The sequence below is a fragment of the Protopterus annectens genome, chromosome 12.part0 (genome assembly GCF_019279795.1).
Source record: "Protopterus annectens isolate FY-2018-M chromosome 12.part0, PAN1.0, whole genome shotgun sequence".
NCBI classification, from domain to species: Eukaryota; Metazoa; Chordata; order Ceratodontiformes; family Protopteridae; genus Protopterus; species Protopterus annectens.
Window position 1 is genome coordinate 269,441,549 of NC_056746.1, and position 27,407 is coordinate 269,468,955.

General features: G+C 43.8%; 1 protein-coding gene across 2 annotated transcripts in view; it reads right to left on the reverse strand.

Moving 5' to 3' along the window:
- The window catches only part of LOC122816498 (rab11 family-interacting protein 3-like), a 1,372,586-nt gene that overhangs the window by 347,572 nt on the left and 997,607 nt on the right, over window positions 1–27,407 (reverse strand). For both annotated transcript variants that reach the window (XM_044089329.1, XM_044089328.1), the window contains one exon: window positions 19,619–19,706. In XM_044089329.1, the coding sequence (XP_043945264.1) occupies window positions 19,619–19,706 (88 nt within the window). The remainder of the gene's footprint in view (window positions 1–19,618; window positions 19,707–27,407) is intronic.

Here is a 27,407-nt window from a genome sequence, read left to right on the forward strand (position 1 = left end):
GCAACTAGCAGATGTTCAGTTTTCCTGAGAGGCTTAGTCCTGTCCAAATAAAATCTAAGTTGTCTGTGTGCAGAGTGCAGTATTCGTTCTCCTTTGTTCTGTGGATTAGAAAAGAAGGTTGTCAAATGAATGGACTGATTAAGGGCCACACTGGATGCCACCTTGGGCATCAAGGAAGGATTGGTTCTGAGGGACACCCTGTCTGCATGGAAGATGATGAAGGGCTCCACTGCCATGAGGGCCTGTAATTCAGACACTCTTCTTGCTGAAGTGATGCCTAGAAGGAAGGCTGTTTTCCAAGAAAGGAATTTCAACTCTGCAGATGCAGCTGGCTCAAGAGGAGGTAGTGTGAGCTTTTCCAATACAAAGTTAAGGTCTCAGGCTGGAGTTAGGTCTCTTCTGGGTGGTCTTAAATTTTTGGCCCCTCTGAGGAATTGCTTCAGCAGGGGGTGAGAGAAGAGGGGTGGCTCAGTATTGTAATGTGATGAAATGGCTGAGGCATGAATTTTAATAGAGGAGAAGGAAAGGCCCTTGTGGAACATCTCTGTTAAGTATTAAAGAATATGCGATAAGCTGGGCACTGCTGTGCCCATCCCCTGAGTCTGGCTCCAGGAACAGTATCTTTTCAGCATAGGATTTTCTAATACTAGGCCTCCTTGCCTCCAGAATGGCATCCAGCACTTGCTTACTGAGGGATGGTATTGGAGAGCTCAGATAATTAACCAGGCTGCAAGGTTCAGGGTTTGAAGCTAAGGGTGCAGAATCTGGCCCTCCTGCTGGGACAGCAGGGAAGGGGTCTGAGGCAGGTGCCATGGTTCCAGCAGTGACATACTGTATAAGAGGGGGTACCAGTGTTGGCGTGGCCAGTCTGGTGTAATGAGACTTGTCCTTGGTTTGTCCGGTTTGATCTTTAGCAGAACTTTCGAGAGGAGAGGCGGGGGGGGGGGGTGCATAAACTGGGAGGCTTTCCCAGGTGAAGAATAGGGCATACACTTTCCAAGCTTGTCTGTGGGGAGTCCTTGTGCAGAATTTGTCCAACTGGTAGTTCTGAGGGGAGGCAAACAGGTCTATTTCTGGGCTCCCCCATTTGTTTCTCAAAATGTTGAATATCTTTGGTTCCAATTTCCACTCGTGTGGGTCCATGAGATTTCTGCTTAGGTCATCTGCCACTGAATTTAGCTTGCCTGGCAAGTATTGAGCTTGTAGGTGCACTTGGTAGCTTAAGGCTGTGTTCCACAGAGCCACGGCTAGTCTGCAGAGAGGGTATGAGTGGGTCCCCCCCTGCCTGTTTATGTACCACATAACAGTGGTGTTGTCTGTCTTTACCAATAATTGTCCTGGAAGAATGTGGTCCTTGAAACCTGTCAGAGAATTCTGTACAGCTAACATTCCTTTTTGATTGATATGCAGGTGCATTTGACTAGGGTTCCATTTGTCCTGAATGCACTGCCCTGCCAAGTGAACCCCCCATGCATAGCCTAATGCATCAGTTGTTAGGGTTTGGGCGGCAGGGGGTAGAGTGAATGGCAGTCCCTTGCTGTGGTAGCAGGCCTCTGCCCACTAAAGGAACTCTGTCTTTAGACAAGGAATGATAGGAATAATTGATTCTAGGTCCTGAGAATGTTGACACCATAGGCTTTTTAGATAGCATTGTAGTTTCCTCACATGCAATTTTGCATACGGAATTAGTAGGATGCAAGAGGCCATGAACCCCAGGGCTTGCAGTATTTTCCTTGCAGATAGCTGGGTTTTTGTGGCCAGTAGTTTAAAGTAGGCTGTCAAATAAACTTGTTTCTCTGGCGTGAGGTAGGCCATCTGGGAAGCTGTGTTCAAGCATGCTCCCAGGAATACAATTTGTTGGCAGGGTACTAGGTGAGATTTCTTTTTGTTTATGGTGTACCTCAGTGAGGTTAGCAGTTTCTTTACAAATGCCAGATGATTTAATAGTATGTCCTGGCTTTCTGCCTGAATTAGACAATCATTCAGGTATGGGTATATCTGAATATTTCTTTGCCTGCAGAATGCAATGACTGTAGCTAAGCACTTTGTGAATACCCTGAGGGCAGTAGATAAGCCAAAGGGCAGTGCAGAGAACTGATGGTGCATGTATCCTGCTCTAAAGCATAGGTATTTTCTGCAAGATTCCCTTATTGGGATGTGCAGATAACCTTCTTTTAAGTCCAATGTTGCCAAACAGGCATTTTTGCCTAGCATGGGAAGCAGCTGATAGAGTGTTAGCATTGTGAATTTTGGGATTAACAAAAAGGTGTTTAAAATAGACAGGTCCAGGATAGGACGCCAGGAGTTGTCTTTTCTGGGTACCAGAAAAAGTCTCGAGTAAAAACCTTGTCCCCATTCCTCTGCTGGGACAGGTTGAATAGCTCTGATACTTAGGAGAGAGAGAACCTGCTGTTGAGCCTCTGCCCATTGATTTGGGGGTAGGTCTGGCCAACTGTTTGGGGTTGGTAAGGAGTGGAAGTGGAATCTGTATCCTTGGGAAACTACATTTAAAACCCATTTGTCTTGGGTAATGAGTTCCCAGTTTTTTGCATGCAGGGCGATCTTTCCCCCTAAGGGAGCAGGCAGCTCAGCAGGGCTTGGAAGGTTTAAGGTTAAATCATTGTGATAGTTTACCACAGAGGGGTGTCTTACTACTTCCAGCTTTGGAAGTGGGAGCCCCCCACTGCTTAGGCCTGTGAGTACCTTGAGACTGTAGCCTAGGTGGTCTGCTGTTCCTGGGTTTGGACTGAGAAGGCCTGGAAGAGACAGGATAGGACCAATTCTAAGAAGGCCAATGCCTACTAAATCTGGGAGGCTGTACTTGCAGGAAAGCTTTAATAGTTTGCATAGACTTAGCTTTTTCCTCCATCTTTTTAAGACCTCCTTCTGCTTTGTTGCCAAACAGGCGGTCTTGATTTAAGGGAGCATCCAGTAATTTAGCTTTAACATGATCTGGCAAATTTTGCTCCTTAAGCCAAGCATGCCTTCTAAGAACAGACCCGGTGACAGCAGCCCTGCAAGATGCTTCTAAAGAGTCCAAACCACATTGCAAAGTATGTTTACCAACTTGTTCAGCAGAATGCATTAAATCCTGTAATTCTTTATTTTCAGCATAGTCAGGAATCAACATAATTTTCTGTTTAAGTAGCTCAATAGTATGCTGCTGATACTTTAATATATGAAAATGGCAGTTTAAGGCCCTAATGGCCAAAGTAGCATTAGTGTATACCTTTTTACCCCATCTGTCCAGGGCCCTGGAATCTCTATCGGGGGGGGTAGGGTTTTTGGCAGTAGTAGCCTTAATGCCTTTGGGTCCCTGTGAAATGGTCTCTGGGTCCGCAGTAGGATTCTTAAAGAGGAACTTGTGAGAGTCAGGTACTCTAATACCCGTCAGGTTTCCTGGGAGCCAGAGGTAAAGTGTCTGGGGCCAAGCTAGATTCCAAGAAGGCATCATCTACAATGTCCTGTACAGGAGGGATAGCTAAAAGCCTGTGTTGAGGTAGGAGTAAGAATTCCCTAAGCCTCTTTTTGGAGTCAGAGTAATCCTGGCTTTCCCAGCGGAAATGCTCCCTAAGAGTGTGCAAGGTTTCACCAAAAGAAAAATCTTCTGGAGGGGAAGCAGAGGGTATGGATTCCTCTGCATCAGAATCCTCATAGGTAGATAAGGGCAAATCCTGGTCATCAGAAGAAACAGAAATTTCAGAATCCTGATCAGAAAAATCAGAAGGAAAATCAGTTCTAGGTCTCTTAGAGGAAGAAGGCTGGCTTCCCCTAACTAGAGTAATAAGGTCTTCAGCCATTCTTATTTGTTTTTTAGGCATATGGGCCTGACCATGCAGTTTGGACATCGGTTTTCTAGGCATGGGTCGAGTTTTAGGCCTTGAAGAAGAAGATGGTGTCAGTTTGAAATGCAAGTCCATAGGCCTGAATACACCCTCAGAAGCCGGTGTCTGCACAGTGGCTCCGGACCCATCCAAGGTAGAGACATCTGCAGGTTCCATAGTCGAAGAAGCATCTCACGGCATACCGGACTCCAAATGGGTCTCAGTAGAGGCCTGTGAATCTGAAGTAGCAGGTATCAGGGGCTGCGAAAGCGCCTCACTGAGTACCGGCGAACTGGCGACTAGCTTAACGGAAGCATCGTCGGCAGCTTTGGACCTATGCGGTCTGTCTCTGTCTTTATCTTTACGTTTTTTTGGAATGTCGGTAGTCAGATGGCTTACCGAAGCTATTTCTGGGTAATTAAACAGAGTACCGAAATAGTTTGCTGCAAAAATGGACCTACGACGATGAGTTTGAGGATTGAATAAGGCACAAAACCGACAGCAAGGGACGTCGTGGTCTGGGCCTAGGCAAGGAATGCAGTATGAATGAAAATCTTTATGAGGTATTTGCTTTCCACAGGTAATACAATTGTTAACTTTTACTGACATTGGTTTAGAGCAAGACAAAGGATCCCCAACGGGGTACTTAGCTTTTTGGAAGACTTCAGTTCTGAAACTTGAAAACGAAAATTTCAGGAGTCGGCTGACCAGCACTTGTGAACTGCTTCTGTTTCGGGCACCGCACAGCAAGAAAGACTGATGTAATGGCATCGGCTGCATGCTTTATATCCCTGACTACCTGACATCATGGAAGTAGAGACCACATCCAACGCAGGACCCAAGACTTTGATAATCAGGCCGACTGAGGGCTACCTGCAGGCAGCTAACACAAATCTAATGACTGCAACAGTGAAACATGAAGAACATCAGGAGGGACAGCTAAGGGTCTATGTTGTGGCAAATCTAAAAACTCCCAGAGTCTCTTTTTGGACTGAGGATAATCCTGACATTCCCAATGGAAATGCTCTCTTAAAGTATGAAGGGTTTCACCAAAAGAAAAATCCTCTGGAGGGGAAGCAGAGGGAATGGATTCCTCTGCATCTGAATCCTCATAAGCAGATAAAGGCATGTCTTCATATTCAGAAACGTCAAGAGTCATCGGACTCTTGGTCAGTTAAAGCTGCTGGAGACAAGTCCCTTTTTCTCTTAGCAGGGGAAGGCTGGCTTCCCCTAATCAGCATGCTCAGGTCTTCTGCCATTTTAAGCATTTGAGATTGTGGCAAGGAAGCAGGTGCTTGAGATTGGGTTTGTTTTTTTTGGCGTAGCTCGTACTCTTGGCCTTAGAAACTCAGTAGTTTTAGACAAAACTGAAGATGCGAAAGAAGTTGTCGGTTTGTGCCGAGTATCGGTAATGCGAAGAACTTCCTCAGAGGCTGATGCCTGCTCAGTGGCTCCGGACCCATCCAAGGTAGAGACATCCATAGGTTCCGTAGTCAAAGAAGAGTCTCATGGCATACCAGACTCCGAACAGGTCTCGGTAACGGCCTGCAAATCCATCAAATTGGGCATCAGGGGCTGCAAAAGCACCCCACTGAGTACCGGCGAACTGGCGACTAGCTTAACGGAAGTGTCATCAGCAGTTTTGGGCCTGAGTGGTCTGTCTCTGTCTTTATCCTTACGTTTTTTCGGAAGATCGGTAGTCGGATGGCTTACCGAAGCCATTTCGGAATACAGAGATTGAGAGCGAAAGTATTTAGCAACAATAAGGGCCAGACGACGAATAGTTCAGGCATTGAGCAAAGCACAAAACCAACAGCAAGGAACGTCGTGGTCTGGACCTAAACATGTGATGCAGTAAGAATGGAAATCTTGGTGTGGTATTTGCTTTCCACAGGTGAGACAATTGTTAACTTTTTCTGACATCAGAGCAAGAAAAAAGGATCCCCAACAGGGTACTTAGCTTTAGAAGACGTCAGGATGATTCAATTCGGAAACAAAAACTCAGGTAGCAGCCGACCAGCACTCATGCAAACTGCTTCTGCTTTGGGCTCCTCGGCAAGAAAGACTGATGTAATGGCGTCGGCTGCCTGTTTTTATATCCCTGATGACCTGACGTCAGTCCTGGAGCAACAGCAACTGACGCAGAAATACTAAGTCTCTGGTATTCGGGCCAACCGAGGGCTACCTGCAGGCAGATAACCCAAGTGTGATGACTACAACAGTGAAACACGAAGAACATCATACCTTCAAAGAGGAGACACTGCAACTGATGACTCAGGGGAATCAGACATCCAGTGCAAGACCCCAAAAGGCCAGAGGAAGCTAGACTGGTCAAAGGAAGAGGGAAGAAAACCAAAATGAAACAGTAACAGGAAAATCAGACCAGAGGAGGAGGCCAAGAGGAGGAAAGCCATCAAGAACTGAATAGATGATAAGCAATCAACTTACAAACTAATCAATGTTAATAACATCGAAGCCTAAATGCCAAAACAGCTAAAACACAGAAGCAGATATAAATGGAGGAGTTTCCAATGCACTAAATGTAGGGAGAGGGACTAGACACGGGTGCCTTTCTTCCGCAGAGTCCTTCATGCTAGTCATTTAAGAGCTGGAAGCTGAAATAACAAAAAATCACAACTGGTGGGAAGAACAGAAATGGAATCAGGTCTCTAATGTACCCAGATGACTACATGCTTATGACAGAGAATACGGAGATAGCTAACAGGAAATAATGCCATTTTTTGTAAGGTATGAAAGGGTCTCAGGGCTTAGTTGCAATCAGAAAATGACTACTGTGGTCAGAACAGGAGAAGAAAAAGGAAATGAAGGAGCGGGACACACTTAAGAGAGGGAACACCCCAACTATCTAGGAGTATATGAAGGGTACACACTAAGTAATACAACAGAAAATAATTTGGAGAAGGAAAGATATAAAATACATGGGATACTGGAGAGGGGAGGTGATAAAAATATACAAAATTAGATAGAATCAATGCGATTAAAAAAGAAGTTATGTACTCACCATAACGTTCCATCTGAGTAGGTAACTTCATTTGTCAGCAACCTGTGGGTATCGGATCCATCCTGGATCCGAGCCGGCAGCTTTCCAAGCTAGAGATCTGAGCTACAAGCTCCTCCCCCTTACCCATAATACCCTGCTACCTACCTCCAGTCCTCAGATCGAATTTGCCCAATTACCAGACAACACCAACACAAACAATACCTGAACATCCTAACCTGATGCACACCAGGACTGAATCATTCTATCATTCAGGTAACAAAAGCCAGGTTAGGGGGAAGGAGAGGGGGGGGGGGATCGGCTGCTGACAAATGAAGTTACCTACTCAGATGGAACGTTATGGTGAGTACATAACTTCTTTATCTGAAGTAGTTAACTTCATTTGGTCAGCAACCTGTGGGGCAGAGTCCCCAGCTACCAAAAAACTTGGGAGGACCTCAAAGAAGAATATTCTGGAGCACTGCAGAGCCAAAGGCCGCCCTCCCTCTGGTAATTTATAATGCGAAATAAAGGTATGAGAAGAAGTCCAAGTAGCCGCAGAACAGATGTCAATCAAGGGAACTCTTGACCAAAACACAGCAGAGGTAGCCACAGAATGGGTAGAATGAGCGTGAACCCCAAGGGCTCCAGCTGACCAGAAATTTTGTATATAAGCAAAATGCAGTGAGATACCCATGTAGCTAGTCACCTTCGTTACTGGTGTACCCAAGAATGGCTTAGCAAAGGAAACAAAGAGCTGCTCCGACTTGCGAGAGGCAGCTGTTCTGTGCAAGTAAAAATGCAATTGTCTATGCACATCTAATGAATGCAGTCTGTACCCCCCCCCCCCCTTGTTCTGATAGGGAAGAAAACAGGTAGATTAATGGATTGGTTGATGTTAGCCTCGGAAGCCACTTTAGGTAAGAAGGAAGGATTAGTCCCGAGAGATACTCTGTCCTTATGGAAGACAAGATACGGGGGTTTAGTACAAAGGGCCTGAAGCTCAGATACCCTTCTAGTGGAGGTAATAGCAATTAAGAAGGCAGTTTTCCAAGACAAGAACTTTAAGTCAACAGAAGCTGCAGGCTCAAAGGGTGGATCAGTTAGAGCCTGAAGGTCCCATGGAGGAACCACATTCTTGACAGGAGGTCTTAAAAGAAAGGTGCTCTTTAAGAAAGTCTTACAGATCTTAGTGGAAGCTAAAGGACCAAGATTTTCCCTGATATGGAAGTGGGAAATGGCCACCATTTGAACCTTCACAGTAGAAGAACTGCCCCCTTGATGGAAAATGTGAGATAGAAATTCAAGTACTGCTGGAGTGGGAGCCGTAAAAGGGTCCAAATTCCTACGCCCGGCCCAGATGGAAAAACGTTTCCATTTACTGTTGTAGACCTTCCTGGTAGAAGGCTTATGCGCCGCCACCAGGATGGATTTAACTGCGGACGAGATACCGGGAGTCCTAGCCACTAACGGAACTGGATCAACCAAGCCGAGAGCTTGAGGTCATCCAGATTCAGAGTTTTCAATCCCGAAGGATGAGAGATCAGATCCGGAATGGGATCCAAGATCCAAAGAGGAGCTATGAGATGAGACCATAGGTACGGGGAACCAGATCTAACGAGGCCAGAATGGGGCTATGAGGATAACCTTGCTCCCCAACTGACGAACTTTCTGTAAGAATTTTGTCATTAACGGGAGAGGAGGATAAGCATAAAGAAGACCGGATGGCCAAGCATGAACTAGAGCGTCTCTGGGGCTCTCCCCCAGCGGGGGAATTAGAGCGAAAAACTTGCTGCACTTTGCGTTCGACGGGGATGCGAAAAGATCGCAGCAAGGTTGACCACATTTGAGGAAGATCTGTTTCGCTACTAAGGGGTTCAGAAACCACTCATAAGGCGAGAGGATAATGTTGGACCGACCCGGAATGTGAGTTGCTAGCAGAAAACGGTTGGTGGATATCGCCCACTCCCAAACTGTCATGGCCTCTCGGCAAAGAGGGTAAGACCTGGTCCCCCCCCTGTTTGTTGATGTACCAGACCACTGACATGTTGTCTGTCTGAATTGCAATAGTCCCCGGAGGAAGAAGGGCATGGAGAGCTTGCAATGCTAGAAGCACTGCCCTCATCTCCAGAACATTGATATGGAGAACGGTCTCTGAGTCCACGTGCCTTGGACAGTTCTGCCCATGCAATGCCCCCACCCCCACCCCAGGCAAGAAGTGTCCATGGTCACTGTGGCTTGGGGTTGAGGCATCAAAAACGGCCGCCCTTACTGAAGCTCTGTGGAATGGAGCCACCAAAGTAGGGAGTGCCTGCAAACTCTGCTGAGGGGAATCGGGAAATCCAACAGATGTCGAAGGATGGACCACTGGACCTGTAAGGTCCATTGAAGAACCATCATGTTCAAGCAGGCTAGGGGGTGAAAGGTTGATAGCTGCTGCCATGGACCCTAGGGCTCTCAGGACTAATTCCGCTGGTGGGGCCGGAGATTGTAGAAGTGCTAAGACATGGAGAGTTAAGTTGCGGAGTCTGTCTGATGTCAAGAAGGCCTTGCACTGAAGTGAGTCTATTCTGGCCCCTATGAAGTCCAAGACCTGAACAGGTTGAAGGGACGATTTTTGTAATTTACAGTGATTCCCAACTGATGGGCCAGGAGCAGGAAGCAATCTCTGGCTGAGCATAGTAGATGCCTGGTGGGCGCGGCGAGGAGCCAGTCGTCCAGGTAAGGAAAGACCTGTATTCCCTGAAGCCTCAGGTGGGCCGCTATAACTGCCATGACCTTGGTGAACACCCTGTGGGCTATGGTGAGGCCAAAAGGGAGGACCCTGAACTGATAATGACTGGCCCCCAACCAAAAGCGGAGAAACCTCCTGGATAGCCTGTCCATGAGAATGTGGTAGTACGCATCCTTGAGGTCTATGGAGCACATCCAGTCGTTCTCCTGCAGAAGGGGGAGAATAGACTGAAGAGTGACCATCCAGAATTTCTCTTTGGCAATGAACAGGTTAAATGTAGACAGATCGAAAATTGGTCTTAAGTCCCCCGTCTTTTTTGGCACCAAAAAAACCTGGAGTAATTAACCGACCCGGACTGGGCTGGGGGGATGTGCTGGATGGCGCTTTTTCTTAGCAGCTTCTTTATTTCTAAAGCCGCCGCCTCCCTCTGACTGGGTGGAACATCGGGGAGGCACCTCAACTGAGGGGGAAAATTTATGAAGGGGATGGAGTAACCTCTGGATATTATTCGGAGCACCCAGCGATCTGTCTTGATGGACTCCCAATGTGCTAGATGTTCCGAGAAACACCCCCCGAATGCCTCCAGAGAGGTGCAGTCGGGCAACCCCTCAGGGTTGCTGTGTGGGTCATTCGGAAAAAGGTTCCCTTGACCTGAAATTCTTCACCCCCCCCCTGCCTCTGGGCCGGCGTCCAGCTTGTCCTCCCCTGCCTCTGAAGGACGAAGGGTCCGGAGCGTAACGGGACTGCTGAGATTTCCGGAACCACATCTTTTGTCCTCTTTGGTTCCTGGAAAAGGACCTTTGAGGAACAAAGAAACGGATTCCGACGACAGCGTCTTCCCGTCCTTCTCGCTCTGGAGCAGCGTATCGCGGACGGTCTTGCCAAACAGCATAGAACCGTCAAAGGGATCATTCGCAAAGGACGCCTTGAAGGGTTCCGCAAAGTCTGAGCCAGGCGTGACACGGTAAGGCGATGCCTGCTCCGCTGGCTCTAGCTGCCCCCTCCATGGCATGGGACAGAAGCCACATAGATGTGTTAGATATCAATTTTAGAGTGGCCATGTGAGCCGAGAAAGTTTGTTTGTCCTCGGTCAACATGGACTCTGGGGGAGACCCAGCATACTCTTTTACTAGATCCCGCTGAAGCCTAATCACGTGTGCCAAGTAATTCAGCGCCCTTATGGAAAAGGTGGCTGAAGCAAACATCCACTTTCTGATGCCATCCATCGTCCGAGACTCCTTGTCGGGAGGATGGACCGAGGAACTATCCTGCACCAGTTCCTTCTTGGTGGAAGCCGCCACCACCATGGCATCTACCGGGGAAGCTTTACTCCACACTGTCTTGTCTGTCGGGGGACTAAGGATCTTATCTGGTCTCCTGGGGATTGGCTCTACAGTGTACGGCTCCTTCCATGCCCTAGTAGTAATTAGGTCTACCAGGGAGTCGGCCGGAGGGGACACCCAAGAGGTAGACGGGCCTGCGTCAAACGCCTCCAGAAACACTGACTCATCCGAGGAAGGTTTCTGGGCTGACCACCCCCCCTCTAATGCGCAGCATCTCCATAATGTCTCCAAAGGAGACGTCCTCGGGGGAGGGGGGTGACCTGGGGGAACCTTCCCCTTCCTCCAAGTCAGTGTCTTCTGTGAGGGACTCGGGGGGGGGGGTGGTCCAAGTGCCTTCTCTTACACTTTCGTTTGTGAGGGACCTCCTTGGCGGGACTGTCCGAGGTGGACTCATCAACGGGGTCATGCTCCTCTACAGGAACTAGCTGGGGCATAGACACAGGCTGTCCCTGAGGCCGGATGATGGAAGACAGGCCCATCTGCGAGGGAATGGCGGGTGGATCCGTAGCACGAGCCGGGGACCTTGAATCCCTCGAGAGGACCCTCTTCACCACGTCGAAAGCCGAAGGTAAACCACTCTCCCTGGGATCCGAGAGCACCCCTCGGATCCGACGTGTGGATTGGTGCTGGAGCCGAAGCGATCGGACCCGAAAGGGAAGTGTGCTCTGACTACATCGGAGCCGAAGACACACTTACACATCCAGATTTGAGGCTCGGCTCATGGCCCCGAGAGCTCGGATCCGACAAGGGACCCGATAAACTCGGAGGTAAGGCCGGCATCGAAGTAGTGATTACTATAGGTGCCGACTCCCCGGCTCCGAGCCTACTCGGATCAGACGGCTCCGAAACCCGATAATGGATCGGAGAAGGAGCAATAGGGGCAAAGAAGGGGGCCGAGACCCCCCCCCGGAGGGGGGGGGGTGCAAGAGCACTCCCATCTGCATCTGGGCCTGAAGGAAGCGACGCATCATCTGGTCCACGTCTGCATCAGAAAGGCTTCTCGTAGACCTAGAAGAGGCCACCAAGGCTGGCCGGGAAGGCTGCCTCGACGACCTCGAAGGTGGCCGGGGCTGCTTTTCCGGCTCCGGAGAGAAACGTGGAGAACGGAGACGAGAGGGGAAGGACCCGGGAACCTTCAAGGGAGAATAGAGCTGCTTAGCCGGCAGGGCCTAGGGGGCTGAGTCGGCCCGCCGCTTGTGGCTCCTATGCCTCTCCCTGTCTTTGTCTCTCTCTTTCTCCCTCTCTCTATCTCTCTTTCTAGGGTCCCTCTCTCCCTGGGACACAGTGGGAGGTTAAGTCCCGGCCAGGGGAGCAGGAACCGTTGGCTGAAGAGCCACAGCCGTGACTGGCGCTACTGAGGGAGAGGAGGAAGAAGTAGAATCTGCGGGCAACAAGCCCGCTAAGATTAACTTGTTCCTCCTGTCTCTCAAAGCCCGGGGGTTAAAGGCAGCACATATTTGGCAGCCTGATGTAAAATGTGCAACCCCCAGGCAAAGAACGCACTGAGTGTGGCCATCGGCTGGGGACAGCTTATGGCCACACTCAGAGCATTTGGAAAAGATGGCCTTAGGGCCTTCGGCCATGTCTACCACAATCACACTCCCTAACACACAGATAAGGGGAAGGGGAATACACTAAAGTTAAATTAAACTAAACTAGTCTAAGGGATCAACTATCACACACACACACACACACACACACACACACACACACACACACACACACACACACACACACACACACACACACACACACACACACATACTTTTTAACTGGTAAAAAGGTAGAGAAAATTCCTATCCTTATCTTACCTAATCGCAAGGAACTCGTCACTCGTGCTTATAGAAGCCATGGCAAACGAGGTCTGGGGACTAGAGGTAGGTAGCAGAGTATTATGGGTAAGGGGGAGGAGCCTGGAACTCGGATCTCTAGCTTGGAAAGCTGCCGGCTCGGAACCAGGACAGATCTGATACCCACAGGTTGCTGATCAAATGATGTTAACTACTTCAGATATGATGATTCTCCCAATTAAAGTGCATGCACAAAAAAAAAACTGCCAGGGAATACAAAATGGAGGCCAAACTACTATGATTACAAAAGGACTTGGAAAAGTGAACAAAGAAGGGGAAAGGTATACTGGTCTCAAAAATAAGCCAAGACTGAGTAGGAAAAAAGGAGGTTGGCAAATGTCATAAATACCTACAAAGGCATTAGTATATAAATTACTTAGGTGGACAGAAAATAAGGAGGAGATGGAAGAGGGCAAACAGGATGATGTGAAAACATAAAAGAATAACTGAACAGGCACTACAGAGGTGGAACAACATGACATGGGGATAAGGGAAATAAAGAGACATATACAAGGAAGGTGCCATGGTGGAATTCCATGCCAGATGAGCTAATGAAATGTAAATCAATAATATGTAAAACATATAAAATGTACAGTGTACTAAAATTTCTTATAACAAAAACATAATAAGGTGAAATATGCCAAGGCAATTTATGAATAAACTTAAAGATGTTACATGCAAGCAATTCTTCAACTACGTAAAACGTGTAAACAGCTGGTATACCTGGGTGGTACAATTAAAAGATCAAGGTCAGGTTGTGAATGACCTCCAAACAGCCACCACCTTATTTAAATTTTATTCCTCAGAACTGCTTCTCCACCTCATAGTGGTATTCATGATGTTACATTGGACAATATCGACAACAATATCAATCCTGAGTGTCCTTTAATACTTCAGGAAATGGAGGCATCACCGTTAAAGAAGGTTAACACAAGTAGCAGTTTGTGTGTCAAATGACATCCCTGCCAGGTTTACTCATCATCTAGGTGCACATTTCATTGCAATTTTATCATCCTTGTTTAACTGTGTTCTACAACAGGGTTGTTTCTGACTCATGGAGGTTAGCTCACATTGCACCAGTCACAAGTGTTGTTGACATATAGATGGTAGCTATAGGCCACTTAATCTGACATCTTTATTTAGAAAATGTTATGAAAGATGCTTATAACAGCTACTTGAAAATGGAATTGAGACTAGTGGTGACAACAACCAGCACAGTTTCAGGAAAAATGGTCTACCTTTTCCAATTTGGCACACTTTTTTTGACCTGTTATCAGGAAGTCAGATGAGGGAATATGTGATGTTGTAGCATTTTTGGATTTGGTCAATGCATTCCATTTATACACCCCAAATCAGCTGTCATCCACATTGTGCTATGGAAGGTGACAGAACAAAAGGTTATGGCATGGTTGTTGCAATGCATGACAAATAGATTTACTGGTGAAATGTCACATTTCCACTTCCACTTGTAAGCCACTGTTCCTGCTAATGCAATCACAGAACTAGCATGGATTGCTGAAAGATGCAGGTAGAGCAAAACATGCCTCGCAGATTTTGACTGCCTCCCTGGCACAGTTGGAAAGATGTGATATCTAAACAAGTAAGAGAAACATCAATGCAGCCCTCATAGCTTCTGGATGGAAGCATGCACAACCATGGAGAAGGCACAGGACACACACATTATGTCAGATATAAGGTTGTGGTTAAGGTCCTAACAGAGATGCCATCAATGTCAGGGTACCAGTGGGGAATGAAAACAGCTCTACGGCAACATGGGTGATGACTTGTCCAAGTCAGCTCTTACCCCTGTACCGGGGATACCTACTGCTGCAGAAAGAATGGGCTCAAAACACACAGCCAGAGACTTGATGGTCAGCAGGCATGGAGGTAAAAAGAATATAGAAAAAAAATGTATGAGCATTCAGACCTACCTTTCCAATTCAATTCTGAAAAACAATGTCCCTTATACAGTAAAATGAAATCTGTCCCTGGAATACTACTGTTCTCATTGCCAGGTCTATGACCCTCCTACCAGTCTCAAACCCTTTTCACTTTCCTTTCCAGTCAGCCAATCAGTACTCTTCCTAATGTTCTTCTCAGTGTTCTGGCTGCTGGCACAAATGCTACCTCCAGACCCCTATCCTGGCATTTCTCTACCTCTACCCTGTCCTGAATAGCTACCACTTCTCAGCTGTCTCCAGTACCAAGTCACCAGTGCTTGCATGCACACAGGCATCCACCCCTCCCCCCTTAACTACGTTTGTCAACACCTTATCAGAACTCAACAAGCCTTACTGTGCTTTTGGCTCCTGTATGGTCAAATCTGTCTCTGTCAATGTCCATGATTCCTTGAGGTATATTTCTTGGAGCTTCAAACTGACAGAACATACTAGTCAAAGCCTGAGCTGGCTAAAGCCCACAGTGACATGTTATTTGCTGGGGAGCAAGATCTACTGCGCACCTCATGTAATGTGCCTCCTTTTTTACGTACAGTGCTCCACTGTAGTAAAACCAAGGAGATAAAAAGACTAAAGCCCATAAAAAAAGATCACTGCCAGTATGCAAAAAACAAAGCAGCAATTTACCACGAGTAACAGTAACTGAGGAGTTAAACATTTGCGAATAAAAAACAAGTTGAAACCTTGCCTACTTTACTCTAAATCAACAGCAGGGAATCTGACTCTGTCCCCAGTTTCATCACCAGTCACACTACTGTCTGCACCTGCCCTTCCTCAGCTTGGACTTTTTCTCTTGTCCTTTCTTTTATGACTGCATCTCTTCCCTTCACCTTACTCTGAGTTACCAGTTGCCAGTTCTCCTGTGACAGCCACTACCTGTCTTCTGCTTTTCTCTACCTTACTTTTTCTCTAGATTATCCTCTCTACTGACCTCCTGCCACCTCCTGTCTAGTCCCACTCTTTTTCTAAGTTATCAAATCTATTGCAACCCTAGCTACTATACTCAGAAACATCTCTATTTTCCTGCAGACCTTCCAATTGTCTGTCACTCCAAAAGCCCCAGAGATAAGCCAGTGTACCACAAAATGAGCCCATCGTCCAACTCCCTCCCAGTCTTTTTTCCAGTTTGCTTGTCTTTTTCATGCTATTTCACTCTTATACCCAAAGTTCCCTTTGTTTTGTATTTTTACTTATACAGATTTATCTTCTGAAGTGTCATAATCATAATAAAAGGTATGGCCAAACACACAAGTGCATGTGTTTTTTATCTTGTTCATTTTTCCAAAAATGAATAAAATATTTAGATTACTATTAAAAGTAGAGAGAGAATATGTGTTTGAAGATCACATAAAACAAATAAATTTAAGGTATAAATATGAGTTCATAACCATATAGTATCCTACAAATATTGATTTCATTCCAAGGTAAGTACACAATCATACTTATAATATGAAAAAATACTGGAAATGATATCAAAGAAGCAGATGATATGACTTTGATCTGTTAAACCAGAATATTTCAGGTATGCTTTTGCAAACCTCTGGCCTGTATTAGCTTTTTCTTACTCAGACTTTTCTTAGCACCTGTGCTAGAAACTGCTGAGCTGGCTTGTGACCTCGTTTTTTAGCAGAACAGAATAATGAGTAAGGGTGTGTCTGCATGTAATGAACGTACTTCCAGAAGGTTAGAACAGAGGCAGTCTCCAAGACACACATCAAGTCTTGGTTTGTGACAAAGCAGCACAGGAAGGAAGGAAAGTCAAAATCAATGTACTGGCAAACGAAAAGAGCTCCTGTGTGTTCTAGGTTCTAGCATTATTCACACATATCCTTACTTGTCACTGTCGAAGTATTTTTTATTCTTGGGATACCCTGCTGGGGATAACTCAAACGTCTGGCCAGGATACCAAAGCCTTTAAATCTTCAAGACACCATACGTCAGACTCATGTCCTATGTGCAAGACGTAAGGTACATAAGTGACCTATGAGCACATAATCCTCAGAACTTTTTTGCCACTAGTCGTAAAGTTAAGTTTGAAATCGGTCTGCAAGCATTTCACTGAGCCTTCTACAGACAAGTGCCCTGTTGGGGTCTCTTCCTTTATTTTTTCTATTACCTTAGTTTACATGTCATCTAGGAATGGAAATTTCAGTGGTATCTCAAGACTGTTTTGTTACAGCACTGCTACCCTCTCTGGAGTATCTCGTTCCCCTCTAGCCTTGTCTCAAGCTCAATCTCTGCCAGTGGATTCACCAAAATTCCCTGAATCCAGGTCTGCCTTTTCAGGTTCCTCTCCCTACACAGAAGCTGTACATGGATGCTTCCTATCACAGTTATGGAGCCTTCTCCAACAACCTCTAAGTCCAGGGTCTTTAGTCCCATCAGCAGCTGGCAGACCATATCAACATGAAAGCGATGAGGGTTCTACTTCTAGCTCTCCAAGCTTTTCACTCCTTTTGAGTTCCAAGTATTCTAAAGGTTTTTACAGACAATACTACAGTAATGTGATACAACAAGTGGGAGGCACAAAATCCTACCTTCTTTGCAGGATGGTTTTCAGGCTTGGGATTTTGCAGTCTGCAATTACTTGGCTCTTCAGGCAGTTTACATGCCTTCAGAACACAATCTGGTGGCAGACTCTTTGAGCAGTTCCAGGACAAATCTGCATAAATGGATACTTCACAGGGAGGTGTTTCTGGACATTGCAAATTGGTGGTATACTCCTCAAGTGATCTTTTTGCCTCCCCTTTGAAAAGACAACTTCACCCAGTTCTGCTCAAGAATGCCAAAATCATCTGGCTTGGAAATTGAATGCTATGCCTTTTTCTTGGAAGGGGATGTTTCTGTATGCCTATCCCCCTCTTCCTGTACTACCAAAGTTCCTGCACATGATCATAAGGGACTCACCCAAAATCTGGCTGGTGACTCCCTTTTGGACCAGACAGCATTGGTTCCCCCCTTCAATTTCATCTGATCAGGGGCAATTATCACAAGTTACCTCACAGGATGGATCTTCTCACACAAGACATTCACCCTCAGCTTGCCCACCCTTCACTTGACATTTTACGTGATAGGGTTTTGGACTCTTTAGGCACCAATTTTACGAGGACAGTTTGGGTTTTGCAGGAGGCCAGAAAACCCACTACTAGAAAATCATATGTGACTAAATGAAAGAGATTTTCTATTTGGTGTCTTAAGCATGATCTGGACCCTTGTTCTGTGATGGTTCCTATGGTCTTTTCATATTTGTGTGAGTTGCTCAATTCTGGTTTGGCATATTCGTCTATTAAAGATCATTTATCAGACGTTTCTGCCTGTCTGCCTCTGAATCCACCTTTGGCTTTTGGTTTTGAAGTCAAACAATTTTAAAAAGCATCCTTCATATTCGATCCTCAAGAAAGCCTATTCCTCCGATTTGGAACCTTAAGTTTGTTCTTGACCAATTGACCCAGTCCCCTTCTGATCCTACAGTTTCTGTTTCCCTACTTGAAGGACTGTACTGGTGCTGGCTCTTACTTCAGCCAAGTGGGTCTCTGAACTTCAAGCACTTGTAGTGGTTCCACCGGCTTTGTTTTTTTCACAGGGATAGGGTTGTCACTGCATACCAGTCCTTCTTTTACACCAAAGGTGGTTAATGATGTGCTCTTGAATCAGTCCATCCATCTTCATTCTTTTTACCTTTCTTCACAGAATCCTAGTGAGAGACTCTTCACACCCTGGACTTTCACAGACAGCTCGGATATTACTTGGTCAACACAAAACATAACCTGAAATCTGAGCAGCTCTTTGTTTCTTTTCATGCCAGGAAATTGGGTTTGGAGGTATCTAAGAAAACCAACTCCTCCTGGATTTCTAAGGCAATTTTTCTGCTATTCTTTTTATGGCAAGCAGCTTTCCTCTCCTGTTCATGTTCATTCTACCAGGGCAGTGCCCTCTTCTGGTGCTTTTTTTTTCAAGGGTCTAGATACCAAATCCGACTTGGAAGTTGCTGCTTGTTCCTCTGTCCACACTTTCACCCAACATTGCAAGCTGGATGTCATTTCTAGAGCCAAAGTTGGTTTTGCCAGGGCCAACCTTCGTGGGTTTTTGGAGGGCTCTTCAGTGGCTTCCTCCTCCCATACTTTACAGTAACTATTGTACTCACCCAAGAGTAAAGAGTACTGTAGCAGTGATAAGGAAAGGCGTAGTACAGTTATGGAAGATCTTACCATAATGCCAGATGTTCTACTTATCACTGTTGCAGTATTCTGTCTCTCCCTCCTATACTGTTATTCTGCGGTTTTCCTTCCATCTGAGGGGTCTTTCTTTCATCCTCTTTCTTCTTCTTCCCTTCCTAGAAGTGTGTGTTATTGTCCTCCTCTGGCATTGTTCTAGTTCTTCTGGGGCACTTCATTTCTGAGGATTAGGTGCTCATAAGTCACATACGTACCTTATGTCTTGCACACAGGACAAACTTCTGATGTACAGTCCCAGATATTTAAAGGCTTTGCTATGCTGGCTGGATGTTTAGTCATTCTTTGCACAATATCCCAAGAGTACAAAATACTGCAACAGTGAAAAGTAGGACACCTACTGTTATTGTAAGATCTTGCACAACTGCACTTTCTCCTACCTACTGAACTGCTTTAGCATTTCTGAAAATCAATCATAATCTGGAAATGTCCTTCAACAAAGGCACATTGTTACCTTCTTACAAAAATCATAGTTCAAGCAGCTGAGACAAATCTTAAAAGGACAGCTCTCAGAATGGCACACACTTACACTGTAAAGGATAAATGCTACAGAAGCAAAGGCACATGAGAAGCACTGGACAAAGGAGTGCAGGGAAATGACAGCCCTGGTTACTAGCTGTAGGCAGACTACTAAGAGTAGCAAGAGTACATTTCTGATCTACCTAAAACGTCCACTTACCTTATCTACGAGGTCTGTCTCATCCTGGTCCATGATATCTCTGGAGAGCTCTTCGAAGTTGTGAACCATAAGAGAATGATGGAGTTGTCTGCAAAAAAAAATGCAGATCATCAAAACAAGGAATATCGACCTGCTGATTCTATAAGGTTTGGCTAACAATTTAAAAAATATCCTTTTGCCTGATAAACAGAAAAGAAATCTGCAGCAGATACAAAAAAGTCAATATATGGACTGTACTTCCTGGTCAATACAATCAACACCACAGACAAGTTACAGTTAAAACAGAAAATAAAACAATGTGTGACAAAGTCAAACATGCAAGTTCTAAACACACTGGACAATGCATATAATCTGGTTCATTTCAAAATCCTGAACTATGCTTTGTAATATAAGGCAGCTGTTAAAGCCAGTAAGATGTTGGGGTGTGTAGTGCAGGGAGTGGATTCCTGAATGCTGAGGTCATCCTGGTACGATTATATTCAGGGCACTGGACAGAGTGCCAGTAGCCATACGCATAGAAGGAATCAAGGAACAATGATTAACCAAGCTTACTAATTACTTCAAAATAATGGTGATTATCACATCTAATTCTGGTACTGAAACTCCCTAACAAAAATTGGGGCAAACAAATGCTGGCTATGTTATTCATAAGCTTACTTTCATTGCAAAGAAATGCAGCATAGCTTCTTTTGGCAAACCTAGCATGACCACTGTGTACCATACAGACACCAGTCTACTTAAAACTGACACAGTCACCAAGGACTTTGGTCCCTGTGCTGATCATATGGCCATCACATCTCTGTCATGATTAGAAAGTCCTACCTACACAACTCATTACCTCCATGAGATCCTGAGATGTTACAGTAACACTTTATTTACCCCTTATGAAGCTCATCATTGAACACAATGTCCCATTTGGCATGTGCCTCGGTAGCCTTAGCTACTCTGACAGACTAAAAGCCTTACCATCTGCTCAGTGTTGTACAGGTTCCTGTGATCTCTGCTTAGCTTTCTGTGCTGTTAATGTCCCAGCACTCTGTGAACTCCTTCATCCAAACAAAACTGGGTAAAGCATTCACCCAGTCAAGAGATCTAAACCTGTGCTGCCACATCCCACCACCAGATGGCAAAAGAGATACCTAAGCCAACGTAGGATCATAGGAAGTTACCACGCTAATGGCCCTAGGGCCCTTACAAGCCTAGCCAAGTTCTGCCCTTGTTTCTAGTATCAGCACCTACTGCCCATGTCCAAGAGAGATACAGGGATGTTGTAATTAATTACTGAATGCCTGATGAAGGAAGAGTACAGGGAGGTTATAACTTCTTTTTTTCTGGAGGCAATGCCCTTACTTATGAGATGATCAATACAGAATGCTTTTCTTACCACTGTGGAGACATGGTGATCAAATGTAAGGTTGCTGTCTACCTATGTGCTCAGGTTTCTCAACACTGCATGCATGCTTAAGGATTTTTTACTGATGTGGTGTTTTTCACAAATCACATACAGAAAAGACAGTCTTGGTCACTGTGAATGAAAAGATTTTTGTAAAGTACCTAAATAAAAAAAAAGTTACATGTAAACAAAAATAGAAATGTGCAAGAGCATCCAAGTTTAGTTTTAGGAACACACGTGTTTAGACAGGATGGCATGCACATGTCAAGACCAGGGAAGAGAATTTTTGAGGTAGATATATTGTAATATTTGACAAACACAAGACAGGATTTTTGACAAGTCGAAAAGTTTACAGCTGACATAGCAACATTTGATGCATCTCTGATGGTTGGTAATGCTAGGAGCATTATTAATAAAGTATTTTTATTGGAAAATATGCTACGTTCCCACAAGATTGATGTTATTGTTTGCGAAACATGATTAAATAATAATGACTGGAAACCAGCTCTGTCAGGGTATAAATGTTTTTACTGCAAAAGATATTCTAACAAAAAATCAGATGGAGGTGTTATGATTGGGATCAAGGATAGGACAGCTGAGATTATTACATGTTTAATGATAACAGCAATACTGTAGACTGCGTAACTGTGACAATAAAGACGACCCTGGAACATATTACAATTGCTGGAGTGTACAGACCACCAAAATCAAGTGCCGATGACCTACAGGAATTCATACACTTCTTGTATGAAACACGGGAGGGTAGAATAATAGTGTCTAGGGACTTAAATTTACCAGAAACAGTCTGGAATAATATTGATTCAACACTAGTTTAGTAAGGTCATTATTTACAATGTATGTTCAGGAAAAACTGCTTCAGACTGTAAAAAAAAATCAGCCTACCAGGGAATGGAATATACTGGGCATTGCTCGTGTTCCTAAAGAAATGACTGTTACGTTATTGTCAAGTTTTTAATTGTTGCCAAATAATTCTGCCAAACTGAAATCTAAATCAATGCACAGAAAATAACAGATTATACAGTCACTATGTAAAACTAATTGGAGTGATGCATTCAGCTGAAAATCTATAGAAGGAATGTGGAAAGTTTCGAAACAGAAATTGACTGTAAAAAAATAAAAAAAATGTTTAGCATCAGGATCTAGGCACATCAACAGGATACATCTCCATAAGAAAAAGATACTTGATTAAGGTGAGAGACAAAAAAATATAAAGAAATGGAAAACAGGTTGAACTATAACTTTGAAAACTGAAATAAGCTAGCTGGACAGACAAGTTAAACAGTATGAGACAAGATCAAGAAAAAAATTGAAGAATTTGTTTATAAAGATATTGAGCATAAACAGGAAACCATTTAATAGATACACAAGACAAAGTAGGAGTAAGGATAAATTGATAAACTGTGTGTGTAGATTCCAAAATTTACTCTCAGACACCTCAGACTAGAGATATAGTTACAAATCTTATGCAAAACAGTTTGGCTCCACAAAGGGAGTAATCCAGGTAGCCTTGTATATTAAAGTGAAATTAGATTATGATGAAAAAGAACTACATAAACAAAGCACAAGGAGGAGATGGAATTAGTAATAATGACCTGAGAACACTTTGTGATGAATTTACAGTACCACTGTATCTGTTACTCACTAGGTCATTTAAATATGGGGATATTCTTCAAGATTAGAGGCATGCACTTTTTAAACCTGCCTTATAAGGAAAGAGGAGAAGGACAAATTCAAAGTCATACAGCCCCAAAAGTTTACTAACATGTTGTGGAAAAATAATGGAGATGATTATTTTGAATAAATTATGGTCAGAATTGGAAAGGTTGGGGACTTGAAACCTATATCAGCATGCATTTGATAACAGTTCTAAAACCACCTACAATGTGATGTTCTATAAAAACATACCAGCTATAAATGAAAAATCGAGCCTTGATGTAATTTATATAGACTTAACTTCAGCAGTTGACCGGATCATATACAAAACACTGAACAATAAGTTAGAACTATATAATGATGTACTCCTGACAAGATGGACAGCTTTATGGAATACAGAGAGAACATCGCAGGTACCATACAGCAACTGGGCAGGTGAAATTCTAGGTTACAGTCTGGGTTTCTACACAGGGGTCTCACCTAGGCTCATACTTGTTTAGGTTGTATCTTTCAGTTCGTATCTTTTTCACCTGAGGTGTTATACAGTCTATATGCAGATGACTTGAAAATGGGTAAACTCATTAAATGTGTTACAGACCGGGCATGTCTGCAAAAGATCATGACTAAATTGACCATTTGGGCACAGGAAAATAATATGCTGATAAATACATAAAAAAAAATAAGAATATGACATTTGGAAGACAAACTGAAAGGAGAATATTTAATATAGCACACTGTGATTGACACTGTAGATTCATTTAAGGACCTGGGTATATGGGTAGGTCCAGCTTTGAGTTTTTCTAATCATATCTACCAACTGGTTAATGATAGTTATAGAAGTACAGGTTGTATAAAAAGATGTATAAAGTCTAGGAAATCAGAAATGATATAATCAATAGTTGCATTAGACCCAACCTTGACTATGGAATAACAACATGGAATCCTTATAAGAAAACAAGCATGAGTAAATTGGAAACAGTACAGCGAAAATATACCAAGGGCATCCATGGATTTGAAATTTTAAGTTATTAGGAAAATCGACACTCTTCTCAGCAAGAAAGAAAAATAAGACTTCAGCAAAGTACAGGAAGCTGAGTACAAAAATACATTTCCTACAGATTTTATTTGTCCCCTCGGCTGAACAGCCACAAAATAAAATGAACTGCCTATTTCTACTGGCATTTTGGTGCATGGAAAACCAATGCCTTCTGCAGAAACTATCAGTCTCTCCATCTGCCAAGGGCAATAGCACTCTTCACCCCACCCTTGCTACGCAGTTTCCTATTAGCATATTTTGTTGCCTCCTTTAGAACCCCACTGCATATCCTTAGAAACAAGGTGCCTAAATATATCAAAACAGAATCATCTTGGCAGTTAGCTGTAGTTGTTTTACACTGAAGTGTAAGAAATCCCCCTGCTTTGTATGAATAGATCCAATCTGTGAAGCAGCTTGTGGTAATTGCTTCTGGCCAGTTCCAGGAGGAGGGCGAACCACTGTTATCTGGGCCAAAATGAAGTCACCACAATGATTTTGTGAGTCCTTCTGAGTCTTCAGAATGACAATGGAAATGAGTAGAAAGGTATAAAGGAATATTTCCATCCAAGGGAATAAAAAAGCATCTGTTTTCCAGGCATTCTGGCAAGGAGTCCTGGTGCAGACTTTGTTTAGTTGTCTGTTTAGAAAGGAGGTGAACAAATCTACTTGAGATGCTCTCCACAAATGGATCAAATCTGCTCATTTAATTTCCATTTGTGAGGATCTGTCTTGGTCCCGAAACCTGGATTAAGGGAAATATGTACTATTCACCAAAGAAGTTCTCTTTGCACAATATGAAATTCCAGAAAGGGAGAATGTTGGGACCACATAGTTTTTAAACGTCAATGGATTTTTCTCATGTGTGACCTGGCAATAGGAATCACAAGAATCATGGATGCCTTCAGAATCTTGAGATATTCTCTGGCTAAAGTGGGAGACATAATGAAAAAACTACAGACAAATTCCAGATACAACTCCACTTTTTCCTGGATTAGGAATGTCTTTTGCAGGGAACATTCTAGAAGGTATCCTAGAAAAGCTATCCAGTGAGAAGGAATTAAGGAGGATTACAGACTGCTGATCAGAAAACCCAGGCTAAGGAGATTTGTAAATCCAAAAAACACACAAAAGTCACCACACGTCAAGATTTAATGAAGCTTTCAGGTCTACACCCTTCCTCAGCATAACATATGTGTTTTTTAAGGAGATTTGTAACCTATGTAAGGGACTACTGATACCTGGGAAAAGAATGCAAAGATACCAAAGTCATTTAAATAAGGAAATATGTGAATGCCCTGCAGTCTACAATGAGCTATCACTGGAGACAGACACTTGATAAACATCCTTGGAGCTGTAGATTACCCAAAGGGAAAGACAGAGAACTGATAATGTGACCCAGACACAGAAAATCTGAGGACACTTCTGAAATCTGTGGCAATGGGAATGTAGTATCTTTAAGGCTAGAGTTACCAAAAAACTCGGAAGACGAATGAGAGGTAACACACTTTATAAGTCAATATCTTGAACTTTGTCACTTTCACAAACAGGTTAAAAAATGACATGTCTAGAACTGGTCTGCGAAAATTCCTCTCTGGCACAAGAAATATTTTTGAATAAAATCCTTTCCCCATATGCTTTTAGGGCACTAGTTCTATGAGCCACCTTCCCAATGAAGGCATATGATTTAAAATCAGGGGAAATCTGTCTGGTTTGGGGGCTAATGAGGAAAAGGAGGAAGACTGAGCACTAGTTTCTGGGACAGATGTAAACTAGTGGCATTAGGGAAGGGGGAAGAATGCTGCAGCAGTCATTCTGAAGTAGACATATGTCCCTTTTTTCTGAAACAATCTTAGTTTTATTAGATCCCTTCTGCCAGGTTTTCTTAGTGACCCGGCTGAGACTGCTTATTTTGCATTCTGAAAAAGGAACCAAGGAGTTTTAGTAGATTTAGGACAAGGATGAAAACAATCTTACTCACCCCTGAACTAATTTACCTTTTTCATCAAACTGAGCACTTAAGTAGCAAAAGGCCCAAACAAAAACTCATTATCCGAAGGAAAATTCATAATCAAGGCTTACCATAATCTGAAAACTTCAGATGACATTCCCAGGCAAAACGTCTCATCCCAGTAGCTGTAGCCCTGGACACAGTGTCAACACAATCATACGCACTCTTTAAAGAAGGTTTAGACATAGGATAAATTGGATCAATAACAGGATTCAGAAAGAACCTATTTTTCTGAAAGCAAAGTGGCAGAAAAGTTCCTCAAACTGTCAACATAAAACAACACTGTATGTCCACATGTGAGCCTGGACATTCAAAGTCTGAAGGCTAAAGCGGAAGGAGAAAAACTTCTCTTCCCAAACCAGTAAGCGCTTCACCAGGAGGAGGACTGGCATTCACCAAAACTTGGTGCTATAGAAGCATTCACTAAAACTTGCTGCTGCAGAAGAAATTGAAATAGTTGCTGGATCAGACTTGAGATGACAAAGCAAACATTCATTAGACTGAGGAACTTTATAAAGTCTGTCTGCATTTTTAGGGTCTGGAGATTGACTCTGGATTATTGCAGTGCAAGTCAAAAATATTCTTCAATGCTGGCATAACAGGAGGAATATAAGTACAGTGTGGAATAACTTGTAACATATCATAACTTCTTAAAGTGGGAACCTCCACCTGTTCCCAATGAAATAAATTATTAATTCTGGACAGAGTCACAGCAAAAAGAAAATTTCTCTACAGAAGAAACTGATGAATCTCTCTCCTCAGAATCGGAGTCAGGGACATGAAGAAAAAACAGATGAAGCCCTGTCTCTATCCTAATCAGAATCCACTGATAAAATATCCTCAGGAATAGTGGAACTACAATTTAAACGCAAATTTCTACTGTTCCACAGGAGTCAAAACCTGCAAGATACCTTTAACCAAGGTAAATAAATATTCTTTACTAACTGAAATACTGCTTTCAGAAAAAAATTATGGGGCAACCCTAGATGGAGACAGACTAAGGAATGGCACTTATATCCAGAAAACAGGTCTCTCAACTACCACAGGAAGAACCTCCTGGAGACAAAAGAAAGTGGTTATCCCATGCTTAGAATGGACATGAATGGACATGGAAACAGCCATAGAGGATGTGGCTAACCAACAGTCTATGGTGGCTGCAGGGAATACACCAGGGTGTCCTGGGGAATTCAGTCAGTAGATGAAGCACTGAGTGAGTTTGAGGAACAGGATAGGGGTCCTTAATAGCTCTTTCTCATTAAGGTCCAGCAGGAGAAGGAACCGTACAACCCGTAAGGGAATCCACGTTCCTGCTGAGAAAGACTCCTGTTCAGTAGTAAGTGCAGCTGGAAGGAGCTGGTCAAAGGTAAGTACAAGAAAAATGTACCATAACCAGTATCAATACTTTATGTTAGGGGGTTATAAACTGATTTGTTGAAAAAAGCACTGCGATCCTCTTTCCTGATTCTGTAACTAGATAAATAATTCAACAACAGTTTCAACTCTAACATTACCACAACACTCAAACAACTTGACTCTGCTAAATCTAAGTAATTTCCATTCACTGGTTTTCTACACTAATTGTCCTAGTGAGGGGCACTAGAATAGCAAGCTAAAAGGGGTAAAACAGATTCTTCAGAACAAAAGCAACATTCCCCAAATCATGTTGTGTAATCTCCAA